The 23,273-nt window shown below is 40.7% G+C and overlaps 1 protein-coding gene across 2 annotated transcripts; it reads right to left on the reverse strand.

The window, feature by feature from the left end:
- Positions 1-4,412: 4,412 nt before the first annotated feature.
- LOC108714654 (transmembrane protein 43) lies at positions 4,413-23,262 on the reverse strand. Of its 2 annotated transcripts, XM_041590830.1 has the most exons (13): positions 23,113-23,257; positions 21,053-21,102; positions 18,708-18,851; positions 17,238-17,372; positions 16,089-16,183; positions 14,697-14,746; positions 14,383-14,452; positions 13,468-13,538; positions 13,207-13,328; positions 12,256-12,330; positions 7,567-7,668; positions 7,017-7,134; positions 4,413-4,821 (listed from the first exon to the last, which is right to left on the reverse strand). In XM_041590830.1, the coding sequence occupies exons 3-13, from the start codon at positions 18,837-18,839 to the stop codon at positions 4,619-4,621; spliced, it is 1,173 nt and encodes a 390-aa protein (XP_041446764.1). In that variant the 5' UTR covers positions 18,840-18,851; positions 21,053-21,102; positions 23,113-23,257; the 3' UTR covers positions 4,413-4,618. The 2 variants fall into 2 exon arrangements, with proteins under 2 accessions (XP_041446764.1, XP_018114556.1); XM_018259067.2 differs by lacking the exon at positions 21,053-21,102 and having other exon boundaries at positions 23,113-23,262.
- Between the last annotated feature and the right edge of the window lie 11 nt (positions 23,263-23,273).

The raw sequence follows: 23,273 nt of genomic DNA on the forward strand, positions 1-23,273 counted from the left end.
CAACAGTGTATAAATAGCAATTTATTTGTGTGTGTGTGAAAAAGTAGCATCGCAACTGACACAACTCCGGCGTTTGACATTTCAACTAGAAATAGATAGATAATAACTATACAACAAAGGGGGAATAAAGCAGACCGGACCCAAAATGAATTGTGCAGCCACTATAGCGTTAAATCATGTGACCATGTCTCAGTGTTACTGCTTTTCTATTTATTGCTGTATAAATACCGTCTCTCTCTCTCTCTCAAACAATTCAGGGCAAATGATCATGGAAAATACTTGTCCTGCCAAGGTCATTTTATTTTTATTCAGTACTTTTTAGGTTTGTTTTTATAAAACGTTCCAACGTTGCTAGGTATAAAAAAAATAACATAAGCAAAACAAATCTGGTTACAAAGCACTGGTAGAGACATATTGGGGGGCTTTTGGCTCCTCCCTAACTATGAATGAGTCACCTGGGCTTAGTTAACCCAATCATGGCTGAAATCATGGTGACGTCACAAGTAATGAAGAGGGAACAGCAGGCCTTCCTATGTCTTACCAGGGTTTTTTTTTTTAATATGCATAGTATACAAAAACACATGGTATAAATGGTAGGGATGCACCAAATGCAAGATTCAGTTTGGGATTCTGCCTTTTTCAACAGGATTTGGCCGAATCCTTCTGCCCAGCCGAACCCAATTTGAATCTTAATTTGCATATGTAAATTAGCGGCAGGGAGGGGAATCACTTGACATTTTGTCACAAAACAACGAAGTAAAAAGTGTTTAACCCTTCCCACCCAGGGTTCAGTTCGGTATTTGCCCGAATCTTTCGCAAAGGATTCGGGGGTTTGGCTGAATCCAAAATAGTGGATTCGGTGCATCCCTAAGGTAGACACATATTAATCTAACTAAACTACTTTAAATAACTGGTTCATTATCAGTAGAACCACTGTATACAGTGGTGTGAAAAACTATTTGCCCCCTTCCTGGTTTCTTATTCTTTTGCATGTTTGTCAAACTTAAATGTTTCTGCTCATCAAAAACCGTTAACTATTAGTCAAAGATAACATAATTGAACACAAAATGCAGTTTTTAAATGAAGGTTTACGTTATTAAGGGAGAAAAAAAACTCCAAATCTACATGGGCCTGTGTGAAAAAGTGATTGCCCCCCTTGTTAAAAAATAACTTAACTGTGGTTTCTCACACCTGAGTTCAATTTCAAAGGTTATAAAGCCATTTCTAAAGCTTTGGGACTCCAGTGAACCACAGTGAGAGCCATTATCCACAAATGGCAAAAACATGGAACAGTGGTGAACCTTCCCAGGAGTGGCCGGCCGACCAAAATTACCCCAAGAGCGCAGAGACAACTCATCCGAGAGGCCACAAAAGACCCCAGGACAACATCTAAAGAACTGCAGGCCTCACTTGCCTCAATTAAGGTTCACGACTCCACCATAAGAAAGAGACTGGGCAAAAACGGCCTGCATGGCAGATTTCCAAGGCGCAAACCACTTTTAAGCAAAAAGAACATTAAGGCTCGTCTCAATTTTGCTAAAAAACATCTCAATGATTGCCAAGACTTTTGGGAAAATACCTTGTGGACCGACGAGACAAAAGTTGAACTTTTTGGAAGGTGCGCGTCCCGTTACATCTGGCGTAAAAGTAACACAGCATTTCAGAAAAAACATCATACCAACAGTAAAATATGGTGGTGGTAGTGTGATGGTCTGGGGTTGTTTTGCTGCTTCAGGACCTGGAAGACTTGCTGTGATAGATGGAACCATGAATTCTACTGTCTACCAAAAAATCCTGAAGGAGAATGTCCGGCCATCTGTTCGTCAACTCAAGCTGAAGCGATCTTGGGTGCTGCAGAAGGACAATGACCCAAAACACACCAGCAAATCCACCTCTGAATGGCTGAAGAAAAACAAAATGAAGACTTTGGAGTGGCCTAGTCAAAGTCCTGACCTGAATCCTATTGAGATGTTGTGGCATGACCTTAAAAAGGCGGTTCATGCTAGAAAACCCTCAAATAAAGCTGAATTACAACAATTCTGCAAAGATGAGTGGGCCAAAATTCCTCCAGAGTGCTGTAAAAGACTCGTTGCAAGTTATCGCAAACGCTTGATTGCAGTTATTGCTGCTAAGGGTGGCCCAACCAGTTATTAGGTTCAGGGGGCAGTTACTTTTTCACACAGGTTTGGAGTTCTTATCTCCCTAAATAATAAAAACCCTCATTTAAAAACTGCATTTTGTGTTTACTTGTGTTATCTTTGACTAATAGTTAAATGTGTTTGATGATCAGAAACATTTTGTGTGACAAACATGCAAAAGAATAAGAAATCAGGAAGGGGGCAAATAGTTTTTCACACCACTGTATATAATGTTTGCATTAATTGAGCAGGGGAGGATTTCACTCCAGTGCAAATGATGTGTCCTGTGCTTTAAAGTAACAGTTCAGTATAAAAATAAAAAACTAGGTAAATAGACAGGCTGTGCAAAATAAAACGTGTATCTAATATAGTTTGTAAGGCAAAAATGTAATGTATAAAGGCTGGAGTGACTGGATGTGTAACATAATAGCCAGAACACTACTTCCTGCTTTTCAGCTCTCTAACTCTGAGTTAGTCAGCGACTTGAAGGGGGACCACATGGGACAAAACTGTTGAGTTTGCAATTGATCCTCAGCATTCAGCTCAGATTCAAAAACAAACCGTTATGGGGCACATTGCCCCCATTAAAGGAGAATTCAACCCTAAAGTTAAAAAAAACCCTACCCTAAATTGACCCCCCTCACTTCTCCCCCCAGCCTAAGTTTTACCCCAGGCAAATGCCCCAAATGTTTTACTTGCAGATTCAGGCATCAGAGTTCTTGGGCGCCATCTTCTTCTCTTCGGAATGAGACGGGCGTGGCGGCGCATGCGCAGTTGGAGCAATTTTCTGTTTCACAACAACTGCGCTGAAACTAACGAAAATTGAAGCAGCGCCGGTCTCATTCTGAAGGTTACCGAAGCGGCTGATGATGGAGCTGTAAGTAAAACGTTAGGGGCATTTGCCCGGGGTAACACTTAGGCTGGGGGGGAGGGGAGGTCTATGTAGGGTAATGGTTTTTTAACTTTAGGGTTGAATTCTCCTTTAAGTCACTGATTGGTTACTGCCAGGTAGAAAACCAAGAGTGGAAACCAAGGGAGCTGCAAAGCATGTAGTAGTGTTCTGGCTATTATGTTACACATTCACTCCAGCCTTTATACCAGGGATCCCCAACCATTTTTTTTTTTTTTACCCGTGAGCAACATTCAATTGTAAACATAGTTGGGAAGCAACACAAAACATGAAAAAGTTCCTGGGGGTGCCAAATGAGGGATATAATTGGATATTTAGTATTCTCTTATATGGACTGGCAGCCTACAAGAGGTTGGTGAGTAACATGTTGCTCACAAGCCACTGGTTGGGGATCCCTGCTTTATACATTACATTTTTGGCTACTTATATATTTTGCACAGCCTATCTATTTACCCAGTTTTTATTTTTACACTGAACTGTTCCTTTAACAATGATATGTGCAGTCACAACAGACAAAGTGGAAGGCAGCATAGGACTTCTAAACAGTTAAATGGTTAACCCGGGCACTTGGCTCACCTTCTCGGTGGGAGATTTTTCTAGAATGCTTTCAAATCTTTTTGTGTTTGATATATGCGCCCTGTGAACTGGGGGCTATTGTGGCCCTTTTGAAAGGCCTCCTAGATTGCAGCAGATAAATTGTTTTTCATTTTAGACAGAAAGTAGCCAATATTCTATAGAAGAGAATACTGGAATTGGTATCCTCCCACCCTTTGTGTGTGCCGACCTTGTTTGCCATCAGATAGAACCTGTAAACTTTCAAATTTGGTAAATGATAGGATATTAATATTACTCCCTAACTGCTGATTTCATGACTTGTATACAATGGGGTCATTAATAAACACTGGGCACATTTGCACCTGGTCCCAGTAACCCATGGCAAAGAATCAGAGCTCTGCTTTCATTGCTCAACCTGCAGCTGGCTGAAAAAAGCCACTCGCTGGTTGCTATGGGTTACTGCCCAGGTGCAAATCTGCCCACTGTTTATAAATGAGCAACAGCGATTGCCCTAATGCCAGGTACAATAAGTTTTAGTGTCTGGCCTTTATAGCGTGACTTTACACCATTATAGATGAAGGAGAATGGAAAGAGTATTCCGTTCCACCTAGCAAACCATGCCCAGAATATCTAATGCACTAAATAGCACAACTGTATGATATATTTACAATAGGGATGCACCGAATCCACTATTTTGGATTCGGCAAAATACCCAACCAAATCAATTTGCATATGCAAATTAGGGGTGGGAAGGGGAAAACATTTTTTACTTCCTCGTTTTGTGACAAAGTCATGCCATTTCCCTCCCCACGCCTAATTTGCATATGCAAATTAGGATTTAGATTCGGTTTGGGCGGGCAGAAGGATTTGCTGAAAAAGGCCAAATCCTGGCCGAATACCGAACCAAATCCTGGATTCGGTGCATCCCTAATTTACAGTGTCCTCTCCCAATCAGTGGCATTATTAAAGTCCAGCATAATATCAGAAATTTTCTTTGGAGAAGTGCAACATGTTCCTATTGATACTTTTTGGGAGGCACGCGGGACCTTGCAAGTACGATGATGCCTATTGCAACGGCGCTCAGCAACAACGCCAGCAGCGGCCTATAGAAAATCCAGCCAGCTGCGATGGTCAGCAGGGAAAGAGATGAGGCCACGCACAAGGCACAGATCTTCAGGCCGAGACTTACCAGGTCCCGCACCAGAGGAAGCCAGTCAACTGTAGAAAAGTTACAGCACAAGGTTAGTCCACTGCACAAATAGGACCCTTACATTATACCATATGCTGATGATGTGTAAATATTTAACCACATCAATGTTTATTTCTGCTGGCACTTATTTCACAGTGTGACACATTCAATCACTATGCAGAAGTGGGGCCCTCTTCTCCAGGATTGGCTGATGACCCCTTCTTGGGCTAAATTAAGTGCAAACATGCTTGTCTTTTTTTTAAAGCCAAAAAACTATGGTGTAGCCATCCAAAATAAAATTTTGGGGTGCCCCCTAAATACATCCATTGTCTACTTATGAAGAATGAATTTGAAGGGGTCACTAAGTGCGTGAACAGTTTAAGACACACAGCTTTTACAATGGCCAAGAGACAATTCACACACACTAAGCTCAACGATCCAGACTAAAGGTGGCCATTCACTATAAAATCTGCTAATTTGACGAGGTTGCCAAAATGAGGGGGGCGTCAACAGGAGACAAACAAAAGTAAATGTAAACTCTCCAAACAAATGAATGTTAAATTAATCTCTTCTGAGTACTTTTACAATTTACACTTATTATGTTTTTGTAGTTTCTAAGATATCAGCAGGTTAACACGGCTAATTTAATGAATCTGAAACAATAGCCCCACCTGCAGTTCATTTTGGCCAACTGGACATGGCAAGTGGAAAACTAATGTAGTGAGAAAAGGAAAACCTTGTGATGTTGCTCTTCTCAGATAATGGAGTTAGGACCTCATATACGGGCAGATATAAGCGGCCTACAGATTATTGTCCAGTGTATGGGGCCGTCCGAATTTCGGGCAGATGTCGATTAGCCACGCTTAAAAATCCTGTCTGAATAAGGACTGCATTGGTTTGTTGATGCAGTCCTCAATCTACATTCCCGTTTACTTCTAGTTGTGGTCTGATCATTGGGCTCTAGGGCCCATGATTGGATCAGCCCGATATCATCCCCCACCTGAAGAGAGATCCACTGGTTTGCATATGGTCCATATGTATGGCCAGCTTTAGTGAGCAGGGAAGATTCATCTGGGATTTCTCTAGTCAGTTCTGGTCAGCAGAGAAACATCACATTCCTCTAAAACTTTCTAAAAATTATTTAAACATGAAATAAACCCAAAAGTATTGGCACCAAAATGGATTCATGCAGCTTAGTTACCACTAAGGTTGGCAAAATATGCCCACCAAAGGCAGGGGGATATCGGGCTAATCCGATTGTTCGGCCCTAGGGCCAAAAGATCGTATTAGAACAATGGCAATGGGGGCCGTCAGGACGAGGACCGGATCAACTAGCCGACGCAGTCCTTGATCACAAGAGAAGATAAAACCTGCACAATCGATATATGCCCAATTTTTGGCCAGATATCGATCGGTGAGGCCCATTGGATTCCCCCATACACGGCAGATAAGCACCTGAATCAGTCTAAAGGGATGATATGGACATCTTAAAGGAATAGTTCAGTGTGGAAATAAAAACTGGGTAAATGGATAGGCTGTGCAAAATAAAAAATGTTTCTAATATAGTTAGTTAGCCAAAAATGTAATATATAAAGACTGAAGTGAACAGATATCTAATAAAACAGCCAGAATCCAACTTCCTGCTTTTCAGTTCTATAACTCTGAGTTAGTCAGCGACTTGAAGGGGGGCCACATGGGACATTTCTGTTCAGTGAGTTTGTAATTGATCCTCAGCATTCAGCAACAGATATGACCCATGTGGCCCCCCTCAAGTCTCTGATTGGTTACTGACTGGTAACCAATCAGTGTAAACCAAGAGAGCTGAAAAGCAGGAAGTAGTGTCTGACTGACATGTTAGACATCCAGTCACTCCAGCCTTTATACATTACATTTTTGTCTAACTAACTATTTTAGAAACATTTTTTATTTTGCACAGCCTTTTTACCCAGTTTTTATTTTTACACTGAAGAATTCCTTTAAATCTGACCTTGTATGGCCACTATTTCACACACTGGATTGGTGCTGTGGTAGTTGCAGAGGGGTGAGAAAACTACTAAAGTGCTCAGTACAGACTGCAGGCTAACATACCCAGCTTCTATAGGTCAATTGTATTCCCCTAGTGATAAGAAAATGACCTACTGTGAGTTCGTCAAAATATAATAAATATATTTCTCTGCTAGGTGCTGGCTTATACGTGCATCATGTATACTTGAAATCAGCTTACCCAGGGTGTATAATATTTTGGTCATCAAGCTTATGCCAACAAACATCATTAGCCAGCCAGCCCCACGCAGGGCCCAGGTCTTTAGGTTATTACTTTTGTGTTCTGCTTCAAACATTTCCTGAAAAACACAAGATGGTTGGGTTATGTTGTCCTTTAGATTTTTATGTTATCAATTGATGAGATGACAAGATTGATTGCCATATTACTGTATGATGCAATGATCCAAAGGAATGTAAGAGTGGTAGAGATGTGCGCAATATGCCCCATTCCAGTAACATGCGTTGCAATTAATATGCTTTATTTATAGCACAGAGATATCCTACAGCAGAGATTATACATCATTCTCTGATCCAGTGGAGCTTACAATCGAAGGTCAGTACTACATTCATACAGACACCAGTTGTTTTTTTTTTCAGGAACCAATTAACCTGCCTGTATGTATCTGGAAACTAGAGATCTCTCCAAATGATTCTATTGGCTAGTACTCTGCTAACTGTACCACTGAGAGTTCTATTGTCATTATGAGCAGGAAGGAGAAGAGTCCACTCACTTGAGCGCTGTAAGTCCCCATGTGTATCAGCTCCAGCACATCTCCGGATTTCGTTTTATAGGAACCCAGCTCCCCGCCTCTCTGCCGAGCAATCACACTGACCTGAAAATCAAAAGAGAGAGAGAGATCACTGAGAATGCACCCGCAGCCCGATGCAATGGGAAAGATCTTTTAGAAGTTATTAAGAAAGGGGAAATAATTTGTAAGCTATTTTTTATATAAAAAATGTTACAGTGAAATCGGCATACCTTCATCTTGGTAAAGGTCTTGGTTTAAACCCGAACATAATAATAAAAATAGTTTTCAAAGCCTAGGAGTGTTGGTTTCTTCCTATGGTTGACTCCTTGCAGTCAGGATTACCATAAACATTTTTCTGTAAGGCGAAACACCTCTGGAATAGTACTGAAAGGGCTGGTTACCCATTATCCAAACACCATGAAATGAAAATCTTACAAATCCTGTGGTAAGCTTTGGAAGACATTCATTTTCAAACCTTAAGCATCATCTGAAACAACTCCTCAGAAAAACCTTTTTTGGACTAGGTTCGAGTTCTCAAGAGCCATGTCATCAAATTGAACATTTCTGGGTTGTGATGAAGAATGGGACCCTGATGCAAGAGGTCTGCTCTGAGTGGAAGAGCCATTGGCTGTTTGATCAAGAGCCCCATCAGAACCGTGAACCACAACCACCTCACGATGAAGGTGTTCCTTTTTATTCTTTTGAGAACACGTAGGCCAGAGAGAACACTCAATCCCTAAGACAGATGTGTCTGGTCCATCCACCAATGTAGGGAATTCTGGCAGAGACTGAGAGGGACATCATCTGGTTGAGACACCTCTTGTTCTGTCAAACCAAAAGGATGCACTTCTGCAAAGGCCTGAGATAAAATTGAGTAAAGGGTATAGCTTCAGTCAATGACACCATCACCACCCAGGACTCTCATGCAGAACCAAATCGATGGTCTTTGAGTGAAGTTTGCGTACCACTGATACTAACTTTAGAATCTTCTCCTCGGGGAGAAATACTTTCCCCTGGGCCTTGTCAAAGACAAGTCCTAGAAGGGACAATTGCTGTGGAGGTATCAGACATGATTTGTTGATAATACAGCCAAATTGTTGAAGAGTGCTGACCAAGAGCTGCAGAGACCTCTCCGTTTGTTGACTCGACAGTCTTGAACAGAAAGTCGCTCAAGTATGGAGTAATAGACACTCCTTTGACTCAGAGGATGGTGGCTATGGAGGCTATTATCTTGGTGAAAATTCAGGGGGCCGATGATAGACCCAACGGCTGTGCCACAAACTGGAAGATTCCTGAAAGGTGAATCAGAGGAATTGTTGGTGTGGAGAGAAAATTGGGACATGCAGATATGTGTTCTTGACATCATGTATGCTAGGAATTCCCCTGGTTCCATGGCCCATATGACTTACACCACTGACTCCATTTTGAAGCGGCAGTACTTGATCCACCTGTTTAGGCGTATTAAATCGAGTACTGGTCGTTAAGATCTGTTCTTCTTGGGTACCACAAGCAGGTTCAAGTAGAACCCTTTGAACCTTTGAGATGAAGGGATGGGGTATAACCAACTCTAAACATGCCAAATCATCTATAATGTAATGAAAGGCCAATCCCTTTGGTGGGTCTCAAAGGACCCTGGATAGGAAGAATCTTGGGGGTGGGGTAGCTGTTGGAACTCGAGATGGGCGCAAGTTGGGACAGATTCATCCACTCATTGATCGTCTACATCTTGCGCCCATTTTGCTGCAAAATGTCTCAATTTTGTACACATTGGGAGTTCGCCTAGGACTGGTCAGCCAGTCATATGGAAGACTGCTTGTCGTTCCTGGACTTGGGGTTCCCCTTTCTGGGATGTCAAGTGGATTTTCCCTTGGAAGAGTAGTGCCCCCTAGAGGAAAGCTGTCCGGATGGGGAGGAGCCTCTTGAGGGTCGAAACCTCCAGCCACTATATGGTCTTGAATGTTTCTGTGAAGATCCCCTAGGCTTGGTCTGGGGCAGGAGTGTGCTCCCGGTGGCCTGGGAGATAATTTTCTCCAGCTCTTTACCAAACAATTATTAACCCTTGAACGGCAAGCTGGTAAGATGTTTCTTAGAGCTCAGGTCAGCGGGCCACAACCACAGTCAAAGCCATAAGCCATATAGCAGTTACAGACAAACAGTCCAAACTACACTATTCAGGGCATTCACAAGGCATCACAAAGAAAAGGAGCTTGCCTCTTGCTTTTATTTTCCGCTGTAGACAAGTCCTCAAATGATCATATCCAGGATTCCAGTGCCCTACTGACTCAGGCAGAGGCCAAAAAAGTTTGAATGGCTGTCCCAGCTGAAGAGAAAATTGCCTTACGGAAACCTTCTAGTTTCTTGTCAGCGGCATCTTTAAAGGCTGATGCATCAGGAACCGGTATTGCAGTTGTCTTCACATCTCCAATGCTTACTTGGGGAGAGGGTACAGTTTTGCTAATTTTTTGGTAACCTGAAATTTGTGATCAGGGTTATCCCACTCGTCTTGGACAATGGCCTGCAATTGATCATGGTTGGGAAAAACCACTGAACATTCTGAATGTCTGCAAAAGAAGCCCCTAGGCTTCTTATCCGGGGACGGAGAATTAATCTTAAGCACCTCAATTACCGCCATGATAAGATCATCAATCTTTGCAGAATGGTCTGGGTAGATTCATCCCCCTCAGATTCAGAATTCCTCGCCTGAGCACGGGGGGAGGATGTGCTCTGTATGGCTCCAGGAAGGAGCAGAGTGGATGCGGAATAACAGCAAGAAGGCACAAGTCCTGCCCCGCAGTTCCGGTTCAATCCAGGTGGCCTCTCCCTTCCCAATCTGTCATGAACTGAAACATGGGGGAAGGGGGTCACCACAGGGAGTTTGTGAGATCGCATGCTACGTGGTCACTGGATCTGTTTGACAGGTCCTTGGAGCAGTCAGGTGATTCAGCCATCGAGCCTGTCTGAAATCAGACCTCACGCTCACTCTGTGCCCCTGTTCTGCAGCACCATGTGTTCCACCAGCTTGTGACTGGATCTGGAGGCTGCTCTCCAGGTGAGGGTCCCGTGACGGGGGTTGACTCAACGAGTACAGACAGAAGCTGTCTTAGGTACTGCTCCTGGTGCCTGAGCTAATCCCATGGGTGAAGTATCTTTGCAATGGGCCCCTTGGGGGACTTGTCCAAACCTCCTGACTTTGCGAGGACACATTAAAAACTGATTAGTAGTAGTGGGTAGTTATATAGAGGGTCGACTTGATTTCTACTGTATGGGGGGGGTTTGTGGATGCACACCTAAGGCCAATTTCAAAAAGTATAATTTCAAAAAGTATAAAGCCCTGTCTAAGTAATTCAAGTAAATATGCCAGTGCATGTAATTTTGAAACAGGGTTTTTTTGTTAGAAAGTTATGATCATAATATTGATAAGCCACCATACCACGTCAAGGTAAAACCCCACATGGTGGTCCCTAACTTATTTATCTTTAGTCATAGTAAACAAGGTACATTACCTCTCCGTAGTAACAATTCTTTGTGTAAACATCTCCTGTGCCTTGGTTTCAACTCTGTGCTAGATCCTCCCCCGCCAACTGCTGAGCGGCTTTTAAGAGGGAGAGACTGCCTTAACCAACGCCCATTTTAGAAAAGTAGAAGTCAGGTGTTGTAATTAAAATCAAGGTAGAGTGATATGTGCAGTTGCACAATACACACTATTGTGCAACTGCACATATCACTCTACCTTGATTTTAATTACAACACCTGACTTCTACTTTTCTAAAATGGGCGTTGGTTAAGGCAGTCTCTCCCTCTTAAAAGCCGCTCAGCAGTTGGCGGGGGAGGATCTAGCACAGAGTTGAAACCAAGGCACAGGAGATGTTTACACAAAGAATTGTTACTACGGAGAGGTAATGTACCTTGTTTACTATGACTAAAGATAAATAAGTTAGGGACCACCATGTGGGGTTTTACCTTGACGTGGTATGGTGGCTTATCAATATTATGATCATAACTTTGTAACAAAAAAACCCTGTTTCAAAATTACATGCACTGGCATATTTACTTGAATTACTTAGACAGGGCTTTATACTTTTTGAAATTATACTTTTTGAAATTGGCCTTAGGTGTGCATTCACAAACCCCCCCATATTGGTTGATTTCTACTGTGTCTTGCATTCTGATTGGAGGGGATTTAACCCCATGGTTCCCGTGTCACAATTTACTAATACTGCATGTGCAATTAAGACTTTCATACAGACAGACACAAACAACGTACTCTTGTGTGGAAACATTTTCAGCAAGCTAATCTGAATTGATATTTGTATAGAATGAGAAAACTTCTTAGAATACCTAAAGGACATAATGTTCATACGAGCTAACACTTTCAGGGAAAAAAAAAACCCTGAAAAACATGAAATACACTCGCAGGAAAACTTCTCTTCCATTAGATTAGGCAAAAACACTGACTTCTCGGTAAAGCTTAAACCTGAAGGAAAGGAGTAAATGATCCATCTCATTAATGATGTTACTGTATAAACTGTATAAACCATGACAATGACTGATATAACAGGTAATATCTCACTAACTCTGTTCATAGTTTACACATTTTCAAGTGTCCAGTCCTTGCAGAAGCAAATTATTATGTTAGTTGGTTTGACATTAGCCCCTAACCCTAATAGTTACCATATCTGGTGGTCCAAATTGAGCACCGCCCAAAGCCACGCCAGCATACCAGAAAGAAATGCGCAGGTCCCCCACCTGTGTATGACAGGAAAAAGATTGAGGTTTATTGTAGACTATCAGAAATGCATCAGGATGAATTACTAATCCAAGGAACACAACAATATGTAAAATATTATCCCCATAGAACAGAGAGTCACAAGGGGATCCTGGGGGGCATTAACAGGAGACACAACTTAATCACAACTTAAAGTAACTATAAATCCTCCAAACAAACTAATGTTAAATTAATTAAGAGTGCTCTTCTAAGTAGTTTTACAATTTACACCAGTTTTTAAGATATCAGCAGGATAACTCAGCTAATTTAATGAAATCTGAAACAATAGCTCCACCTGCAGTTCATTTAAGCCAACTGGACACGGCAAGTGGAAAATGAATGTAGTGAGAAAAGGAAAACCTTGTGATGTTGCTCTTCTGAGATAATGCAGTTTAGTCCCCCATACACGTGGGTATGGGGGGCCTCCGTCTTTTGGGCAAATGTCGATCGGCCAAGCTTAAAAATCCGGTCTGAACAAGGACTGCATCAGTTCGTTAATGCGCTCCTCAATCCTACTGCCCATTTTCTCCTAGTTGTGGTCCGATCATTGGGCCCTAGGGCCCACAATTGGATCAGCCCGATATTGCCCACCTGAACTCACATTCCTCTAAAACTTTCTAAAAACTATTTAAAATGAAATAAACTCGATGGGATTATTTGGTACCAAAATGGATTCATGCAGCTTAGTTACCACTAAGAAATTTAGTGGTTACTAAGTTGCATGGCGGTAACTACGACTCTATGGAAGACGGCCTTCCAAAATTTTGAGCTTCTGGATAAAAGGTTTCTGAAGAAGAGAGCCCATATCTTAAAGGGCATCAGCATCTTACTTGTTATGGAAATGTACCCCTACATACCTCCGGATTCTTGGGGTTTCCACTGTGGTAGAAATAGCCCCCATCTGCAATCACATCAGCGTGTGGGTTTCCCAACTGAGACAGGCTCATCTGCTTGAAATTATCGATTTTATCAACAAGTCCTGTAATGTAAGAGGTGAGTGAATACTTAAATACATGGATAGAGCTCTGTGTGTGAGCCTGTGCATTTTTCATGATGCAAAATACTTCTTATCCAAAATGCTGGCATTCTAGCAGGAAATATATACAAACACGTTGTACCTTTTGACAAGTAGTAACTTCCAACTTGCACATCAGCAGATACAGCTGTAAAGGATTCCACAGCCATGGCGCTAAAAGAGACAGATGATTAGTTAGAGCAGTGATTCCCAACCAGTGGCTCATGAGTAACATGTTGCTCTCTAACCCCTTGGATGTTGCTCCCAGTGGCCTCAAAGCAGGAGCTTATTTTTGAATTCCAGGCTCGGAGGCAAGTTTTGGTTGTATAAAAACCAGGTCCATTGCCAAACAGAGCCTCAATGTAGGTTGACAATCCACAAAGGGGCTACCAAATGGCCAATCACAGCACTTATTTGGCACCCCAAGAACATTTTTCATGTTTGTGTTGCTCCCCAACTCTTTTTACTTCTGAATGTTGCTCACGGGTTCAAAAGGTTGGGGATCTCTGAGTTAGAGGATAATGTTGAGGAGTTCTGGGACTATTTAAAGGGTCAGTTGTTATAAAGATCACAAAAGAGTCTCCCACTATACAGTACGAGATCTAGGGATGCACCGAATCCACTTTTTTGGATTCGGCCGAACCCCCGAATCCTTCACGAAAGATTCGACCGAATACCGAACCCTAATTTGCATATGCAAATTAGGGGTGGGGAGGGGAAAACATTTTTTACTTCCTTGTTTTCCGACAAAAAGTCACGCAATTTCCCTCCCCGCCCCAAATTTGAACATGCAAATTAAGATTCGGATTTGGTTCGGCCGGGCAGAAGTATTCGGCCGAATCTGAATCCTGCTCAGAAAGGCCGATTCCTGGCTGAATCCCGAGCCGAATCCTGGATTCAGTGCATCCCTAATGAGATCTGAATATCTCAAGAGCAGACAATGGAACTCATGAAATATAAATACATTCTGCGGAGTAGCAAGTTGATTTGACTTTTCCACTGACAATGTGAGACTCACCTGGGATTGTGATGTGCAATCTCTCGATCAAAGTGCCTGCTGCTCACAATTTCCGATCGCCATTCAGTATCTAGGAGGTCACACAGTTAATTGTCATTTTACCGTAAGTAGGGGGACAGGCAAAGAATTCACTTTGTATTCTTTCTAGGCTTTTTAGCATTACAGAATATAGCTTGCCACTAACTTGAGTATAAAGGCAACAGAAGAAATAAGGCTTTATATAGTAATATATGAGCTAATACCAAAGCATGGCATAAGCTCATATATTGGGTAAAGGAACTGTTATTTTTCTTTTCATTTTGAAAGCTACTCACTATAGGTGTATCTTGTCTCGGTTTTCTTTTCTCCGTTTTCGTCATACTCTCTGCAAACATTAGTTTCACAAAGTCAAGTGCATTGAACATAGTATGAATCATATTGATAAAAATATATAGTGAATAAAATACCCCCTCTTGTAAAATATAAGGATATTATAAGTTACCGAGGAGTTTCATGACCATATAAAAACACGAGGCCGAAGGCCGAGTGTTTTTATACAGGTCATGAAACTCCGAGGTAACTTCTAATATCCTCATATTTTACAACCGGGGGGTACTTTATTTAATATAATACACAAATTTCAGTGAGTCATGTGACAGAAATGACATCAGAACTCACCGTTTATAACTAATGACATCAGAACTTACCGTTTATAAGGATATATTTTACAGGATATTCATGGCTTTTGTGTATTATATAATGATATTAGTGGTGATATATGCAAAATAAATAATACCACACACCTTTGTTTAATGAATGTTTATCAGAAGTTATAAGGAGCGCAAACCCTTTAATTAAAGGAATATTATAAGGAATAATATTGAGGTGGATTAGTGTAAACTTACTGGAGAACTGCGAATAACAGAATACGGTTATTCCTCTAAGAGGGTTGGCAGGTCCCAGGGCAAAACTGAATTTTTGAAGCTTTTTATATTTAATCAGTAGGGCTATAAAACCTTTGTCTTTCATCTGTTTTTAAAAGTTGGGCAGCACGGATATAAAGTATCAATGCTGCCATCTTGCATGACTATGTCTGCTTTGCCCCACTAATGACTGTTCTATGGTGCCCCACAATGTGCATAGAACTGGACAGTCACCCCTATTTGACCTCCACTTAAAGGGGTTGTTCACCTTTAAATTACTTTTTAGTATGATGTAGAGAGTGATGTTCTGATAAAAATTAGTTTTAATTTTTTATCATTTGCGGTTTTTGAGTTATTTAGATTTTATGTCACCAGCTCTTCAGTTTGCAGTTTCAGCTATCTGGTTGCTAGGGTCCAAAATACCTTGGCAACCATGCATTTATTTGAATAAGAGACTGGGCTATGAATAGGAGAGGACCTGAATAGAAAGGGGAGTAATAAAAAGTGATAATAACAATAAACTTGTAGCCACAGATTGCAACAGCGGATGAGTGAACACAGTTCTACCACTCAGTCACACATAATACACATTGTTGCTAGGGGTTTAATGGGTTTTAAATAATACTAAGGACACAGTAGGCAGTGTAGGAATAAAAGCTTTGTTGTGCCTATTCATCAGTGTATATGTATGTATATACAAGTTGGGCAAAATTTAACTGGACAAAAGTTTGAACACGGTAGACGTGTCATTTTGAAACCGGACATTAACCCCATACCCTAGAAGTATTGCAGACAGACGCTTACCTCGATTCTTCATGTTCAATCCATTGGTACATTTCAACCTGCCGCTTCAGCTTCACACAGTGAATGGAAACTCCATAGTTTGGATCATACAATGGCTGCATAGGGAAAGGGGAAATAAAACCACAGGTATATCAGTACTGCAGGTAAAAGCAATTTCTAAAACCAAAATGAGTCATTACATAAGCTGTCTGGGATGTGAGAATGCATTGACATCAGAAACGATGCATGTGAGCTTTAGTGATGGGCGAATAAAGTCGCCAGGGGCGAATTTGAGGAGAACTCCGTGAAACTGCGGCAAAAATTAGCCGGCGTCAAAAAAAATGTGGTCAACGTTATTTGGGCGCTAAAGTGGGCGTCAAAATTGACGCGAATTGACACGGACGTCAAAATTCCCTTTTCGCCGTTTACCTAATTTTGCAGGAAATTCATAAATTTTTGGGCAAAACGAGACAAATTCACCCATAACTGGTAAGCTTGTTTGAGGGCCTATCTTCAAAAGATAAGTGATTACCCAGGCAGCACTGAATGGGAAATGTTTTATAGTTGCAAATGGTTGTGCCCACCCTGCAGCTGTTAGCAATAATGCAAAACCTCTCATCAGACTGGGCCTGCATAAGAAACTAAAAAAAAGCCCTTTTTGAGATAATGGCTACTTCCTGATTCAAATTAGTGAGATGCAATACAGACCCATGTGGTGTGTAGAAGCACTGCATGTCACATATATAATACCATTCTGAAGGTTATCATTGCGCTTCAAAACTAATGTTCTTAAAGGAGAAGGAAAGGCTTTTTGCACTACAAACACTTGGGGGCAGGTCCGGACTGAGAATTAAAATGGGCCCTGGCATTTCAGGTACACAGAGGCCCAATCAGCCCACATAGAGGCCCAAACAGCCCCCACCAGCCCACTAAATACTGACTTTCTATGGGACCTTATAGCAGCCCCTCTGGCATTTGCCAGAACCTGCAGATTGCCAGTCCGGGCCTGCTTGGGGGTGCCTAACATTTGGCCTAAAATAAACCTATTGGGTTTATTTAATGTTTACATGATATTCTAGTAGATTTAAGGAATGAAGATCCAAATTACAGAGAGATCCCTTATACACACATTCTGGCTAATAGGTCCCATACCTGTATACTAATAAATACCTTAGAAGTCCGAAGTGCTCCTGACAAATGCACTAGGCTAGCTTCATTTTGATGGTCTATTGAGTGGATGTTGCCCAGCGGAACAACAATGGAGAGCCCTTCATCAAGGGAAGTTGCTGTCTGTACAGCTCGGCCCTGTGGAGGCAAGAAAGCGAGTGACATTACCAGATACAGAAAAGGGACTGATAATACAATATACAGTAGAGCAGTGCCATGTAAACATTTTACTAGCAGTGCATATTTTCAACGGGTAAAAACAATATAAGATTTGAGGTTTAGGAGCCCCAACTTTCTTTTTCCAATTCCATCAACTGTCCGTTGGATCATGTTAGAGATCCAGCATTTAATTGGGAAACATCAATTTTCACAGTACGTAAAAAGTATCAGATCATTGACTGTACACCAGCTATTCAGACTCAATGTGCTCTGCCTATGGATAAGATATGGTATTCCTTGAGGCAAAACATTACACTCAGGTAAGTGGAGACTGTGATATTCTTCTCATAGATCCTCCATAGTCTTAAAGGGGTAGTTCACCTTCAAAGCTGGCCATAGACGTAAAGATATAGTTGCACCAATCTAAATTTTGTATGATTTTCGGACAGTGTGTGGATCAACCAGACATTTTTTTGTATCATGCCGATCGGTGGTTAAGTTAAATTCTCTGCATATATTGCCTATCTGACAATATCAACGGGAGCTTGTCACTAGAATTTGGCAGAAATAACTTTCTTACGATTGCTGTCAAGGGCAGAATATCGTCTGATTTATTCTTCTACTACTTTATTTAATCTGAAGGGTTAGTGGTAGGTCGGAAGATTGGGACATCCTATCATTCATGGATAGAAAGGTAAAGTCTGCACGTACATGGCCAGCTTAGGTTAACTTTTAGTATGTTAAAGAACTGCTAGTTTTTAGCAACTTTTCAATTGGTCTTAGGTAGTTTTTTTGATTTGTTGAAGCATTAAAATGGGGGTCACTGACCCCAGCATCTTAAAAAAAAAAATTGCTCTGTGTGGCTGCAAATTATTGCTTATCTTTGTATTCAGGCCTCTCCTATTTATCTTCTAGTCTCTCATTCAAACTACTGCCTGGTTGCTAGGATCATTTGGACCCTAGCAACCAGATAGCTGCTGAAATTCCAAACTGGGGAGCTGCTGAATAACAAAAAGCTAAGTTGTTCACAAACCACAAATAATAAAAAATGAAGACCAATGACAAATTGTATAAGAATATCACTCGCTACAAACTGGAAAAGCCCTTTAAATAAGAAGGCACTCAATCTATCTTAATACTGATGGCCAGCAGCACTCTTTACTACTTTCTAAGAGGTACAATCAGTGTAATTAGATGTACATGCTCAATGGTTAAAGAAACACCAATGAATCTCCTATTAGCTGGTGCTCAGTAGTCATCAGCACTGCGAGCTATAACTGGTGCTACCAGGCTAACTGGACTCAACATACTCACCTCATTCGTAAACAGAAGGTAAAAGGAAAGTGAAAAAGCAAGGAGCCCGACTAGCATCCCCCCTGCGGTGTCACTGAGACGCTCCAGAAAGCCAGGCTTCTGTTCACTCCTTACTGTAGTGTGCTCCTTCATATTGTCCCTGGGCTGCAAATGAGAAAACAATCATTAGACAAATTCTGAAAAATAATGTATACCGGGGCTGGCCAGGCTAAGGGAATGTTGGCCACTTTGACGGTTCATTTGATGAAAATGACCCACCAGGAATAGATCTGTAATACACATTACACAAGTAGGAAATCTAGCTTGTATGTGGTCTGTGGCATTATATATATATATATATATATATATATATATATATATATATATATATATATATATATATATATATATATATATATATATATTTATTTATTTATTATTTTTTTTCTCGAGTAAATCGGCACTCACCATTCATATAGTTAAGGGCCGGGTGCTAACCAAATTCGTAGATGTCAGTCCAGCGAAAGCACTCACAGCATTGACTCCTCAAATATATATCAAAGGATTTCTATTAGTGCATGGTGCATCAACGCGTTTTGACTCACAGGGAGCCGTCGGCAGGATGTAAAAACAGGAAGTGAGACAAAACATTAAATCAACCACATATCCAATCTGCTTGTCAGTATTTAAAACACCACAAATGTGAATTAAAATGTAACCGCCTCTGGCATATATTAAATGTTAAAAATCTATTAAGACCCTAATATCAAAAAGTGACCATAAAAACCATTATGTTATGAAGCCGTACATAGGCCATATCCTACATAGAGTTTAAAAATTTAAAGAATACATTTCGTTTAATCCCCTGGGTGCTACTGTATCAAGGTGGATGAGGACCCTTGATACAGTAGCACCCAGGGGATTAAACAAAATGTATTCTTTAGCTAGCTATCTCTGAGATATACAGTAGGTGATACAGCTGCTTCTAATATAAATAATGAGGAAATAGGTTAAGTTGCTACAATGATGTTTATTTTGAATTGTTACCTCCTAGATACATTGTTTCCTAGTCATATTGTTTTTAACTGCTTTTAGATGTCACATTTGATACACCAAAATGATATATGTTTACTGAAAGGTCGCACTGACAGGTATATACACTTGAATAAGATACACACATTTTTTTATATTCTATGTAGTATATGGCCTATGTACGGCTTCATAACATAATGGTTTTTATGGTCACTTTTTGATATTAGGGTCTTAATAGATTTTTAACATTTAATATATGCCAGAGGCGGTTACATTTTAATTCACATGTGTGGTGTTTTAAATACTGACAAGCAGATTGGATATGTGGTTGATTTAATGTTTTGTCTCACTTCCTGTTTTTACATCCTGACGACGGCTCCCTGTGAGTCGAAACGCGTTGATGCACCATGCACTAATAAAAATCCTTTGATATATATTTGAGGAGTCAATGCCTTGAGTGCTTTCACTGGACTGATTATATATATATATATATATATATATATATATATATATATATATATATATATATATATATATATAACAAACAGGGGAAAGTTGTGCTCACCACTAGTTTTTAAAAATCATTAGGCGGGGGTGCAATGAGGGTGTGACCACAAAAACATATACATATACAGGAGCAGTGACCAGCTCCATGTTGTAGCTCCCACCCCCTCCAACTATAGTCAGGTGATCCCACTGGTGTCTAATAAAAGGGCAGCCAAGTTTGGGAGTTTTACTTTGAAAGCAGCTAGTAAGTTGCAGGTAAAACGTATTCGTCCCTTTTATAAAATGTATAATTAAACCATAGAATTCTTAATGAATCAGATGAAAATTGAGCATAGGACTGGCCAGATATGGGATGACTTTGACGTAGTTGGCCAGCTTAAATATATTGCAATATATGGACAAACAATCCCTGTTTTGTTTAAAGGGTAAGGCATTTTTCAGTAGCAGTATGCACAAAATGTCTCTGTCTTAAATATATTGATAATGGGTTGAGTGCAGAGGAATCTTGTATTTGTCTATATATATATATATAAAACTTTGGACACCGTAGCCCCTCGCGGCCTCAATGAATATTGCTCTTTTTCTCCTTTTTTGGACAAAAGATAGAAGCGGTAGATTCAGTAAGATGATTGCCAAATAGGATCTAGCGATCTCTGCAAACAGTTTGTTTTTAGGTTTTGATACTGGTAATCCTTTTGCGGATTTTTAAGTGTTTTTACATAAAAAAAATCTTTTTTGATGTCTAATATTTATTACTAATTTATAGCACGTTATACACTAGATTTCACATTCTGTGTTTTATGTGTATTTGCTTCTACAGAATGTACCTGTTGGAAGAACCAGTCACATTAATGAATTCTCTAATTATCCCTCACACCTGAAAAAAAAAAAAAAAAAGGGGGGCGTCACTGGGAGGTGGGAGTGAGTTGGGTGAGTCTTTAAATTGTTTTCACTTTGGTGTAATTTCTATCTTGATAAAGGCTCCACTCGAGGGCCGAAACGTTGATGGAATAAATACTTTTATATTTCTTGAAGAAAATCCTGGTGTGCTTCAGCTTTTTTGTCGTATATATATATATATATATATATATATATATATAGTGAATAAAGTACCCCCTCTTGTAAATTATAAGGATATTATAAGTTACCAAGGAGTTTCTTGACCATATAAAAACACAAGGCCGTAAAGCACAGTTTTTATATAAGGATCTAAAACTCCCAGTCAGCATTGAACTCTGGATCACCAAAAAGTGATTATCAAGGCTGCCTAAGAATTCTGATTCTGAAGAATTGCTTGAACTTTAGTCATAGTTTCAGATCATTTTAATTTCTCTGCTATTACACATCAGTTTTGATTATTGTGGCCAATAAATCCTTCCTGAAATTGGTAAAATACGAAAAAGAACAAAATGTGTAAATGCAGAATTGGTGCCCTTTATCAAAACTTTTAATTAGGCCCAGATTTCTGGAAAGGCCACAAAGGCCTGGGCGGTATTGATGTGTGGGTCGAGAATTTCTCGACCTACACCCCCACCCTAACCCGCACCGGCCTGCTCCTGCCGCTCTATTTATAGACCCGCACCCGCCCTGCAGTGAAGTGCTAGCTTGACTCGGACCCGCCCGCGGCCCGAAAATTTTGTGCAGGAGTCGGTCCGAATCTCCTGACCCGTGGGTCACGTGGGTTTCAGGGCTGGCCAGCTCATCATTACTAGGCGACACAAATTAAGGGTCAGCATGCCACATTTTTTTTACCAATATTGTAGAATTGGGCACTTGGGAGATTTAAATCTCCTCCGCCCTGTCCCATAACCAGAGTGGGGGGGGGAGCAAACTGAGCGGGAGCATGTGGGCGGAGAGGCCCTACAAGAGGGAGGGGGACTAAGCTTTGGGATGCACGGCTGGCAAATCCAGGTCTGACTATTATAAAGCTCAATACACTTGGACATAATTATCTACCAATGAAGCAGAGAGATAATTATACAGTACCTGTTGCCTAAAGCCCTGTGATTAATAAAAGGCATTTTATTACCATGATGCTTTTTGGAAATAGCACAGCTTTCAACCCAACACACCCTGTTTATATGCAGGGATTCTACTCAATGTGGTCTTCATTTTTTCTTTTATTGATTTTGTATTATTTGCCTTCTTCTTCTGATGATGATTTGCAGTTTTCAAATGGGTGTCACCTGTGGCGTAACTAGATGTTAATGGATCCCACAGCAAATTAATTTTAGGGCCCCCAAAACATCCAGAGATTACCCTATTTTACAAATATATATAATGAATTGCACATTAATTAGGGCCCTGTACCTCTTGGCACCCCCTCCTGCAGCCTCAAGGTCTGCAGCTATGCCCCTGGGGGTCACTGACCCCATCTAAAAACAAATGCTATGTGAGGCTACACGTTTATTGTTATCACTCATCTTTTTATTCAGGCTTCTCCTATTCACATTCCAGTCTCTTATTCAACGCAATGCATGGTCACTAGGGTAATTTGGACCCTAGCAACCAGACTACTGAAATGGCAAACTGAAGAGCTGATGAATACAAATCTAAATAAGTAAAAAAACGCATGTCATAATAAAATATGAAAAGCATTTGCAAATTGTATCAGAATATCACTTTCTACATCATACTAAAAATTAAAGTTGAACAAGACCTTTAAGTCATGGAGGGATCTTGTTCCTTAGCTACAAGAAAAGCTGCTTTCACTATAGAGTCTGTTAAATGAGGCACCTCATAGGCACTAGGAAATGCAGTTTATTAAGCCCTACAATTATTATTCCATATGTTTCACGATGTAAAGCCTATGGTGGCACCCTGGTGTTATTATTACCAGCACATGTATTAATATTATAAGATATATGAGAAAATAGAAGTCACTTACATGTCCCTTCATCCTGGCTGCCCTAAAATCTTCAACTTGCAGGAGACGATTTCTACTTCGTTTCCTACCAGAACTTCTAGCTACAAAGTTGCCTCCCTGACACGTAAGTCGATTCTGCGCATGCGTAGCTGACCTCCCACGCGGGGCATCATGGGAAATGT

Source organism: Xenopus laevis, chromosome 4L, assembly GCF_017654675.1.
Source record: "Xenopus laevis strain J_2021 chromosome 4L, Xenopus_laevis_v10.1, whole genome shotgun sequence".
Classification (NCBI taxonomy): domain Eukaryota; kingdom Metazoa; phylum Chordata; class Amphibia; order Anura; family Pipidae; genus Xenopus; species Xenopus laevis.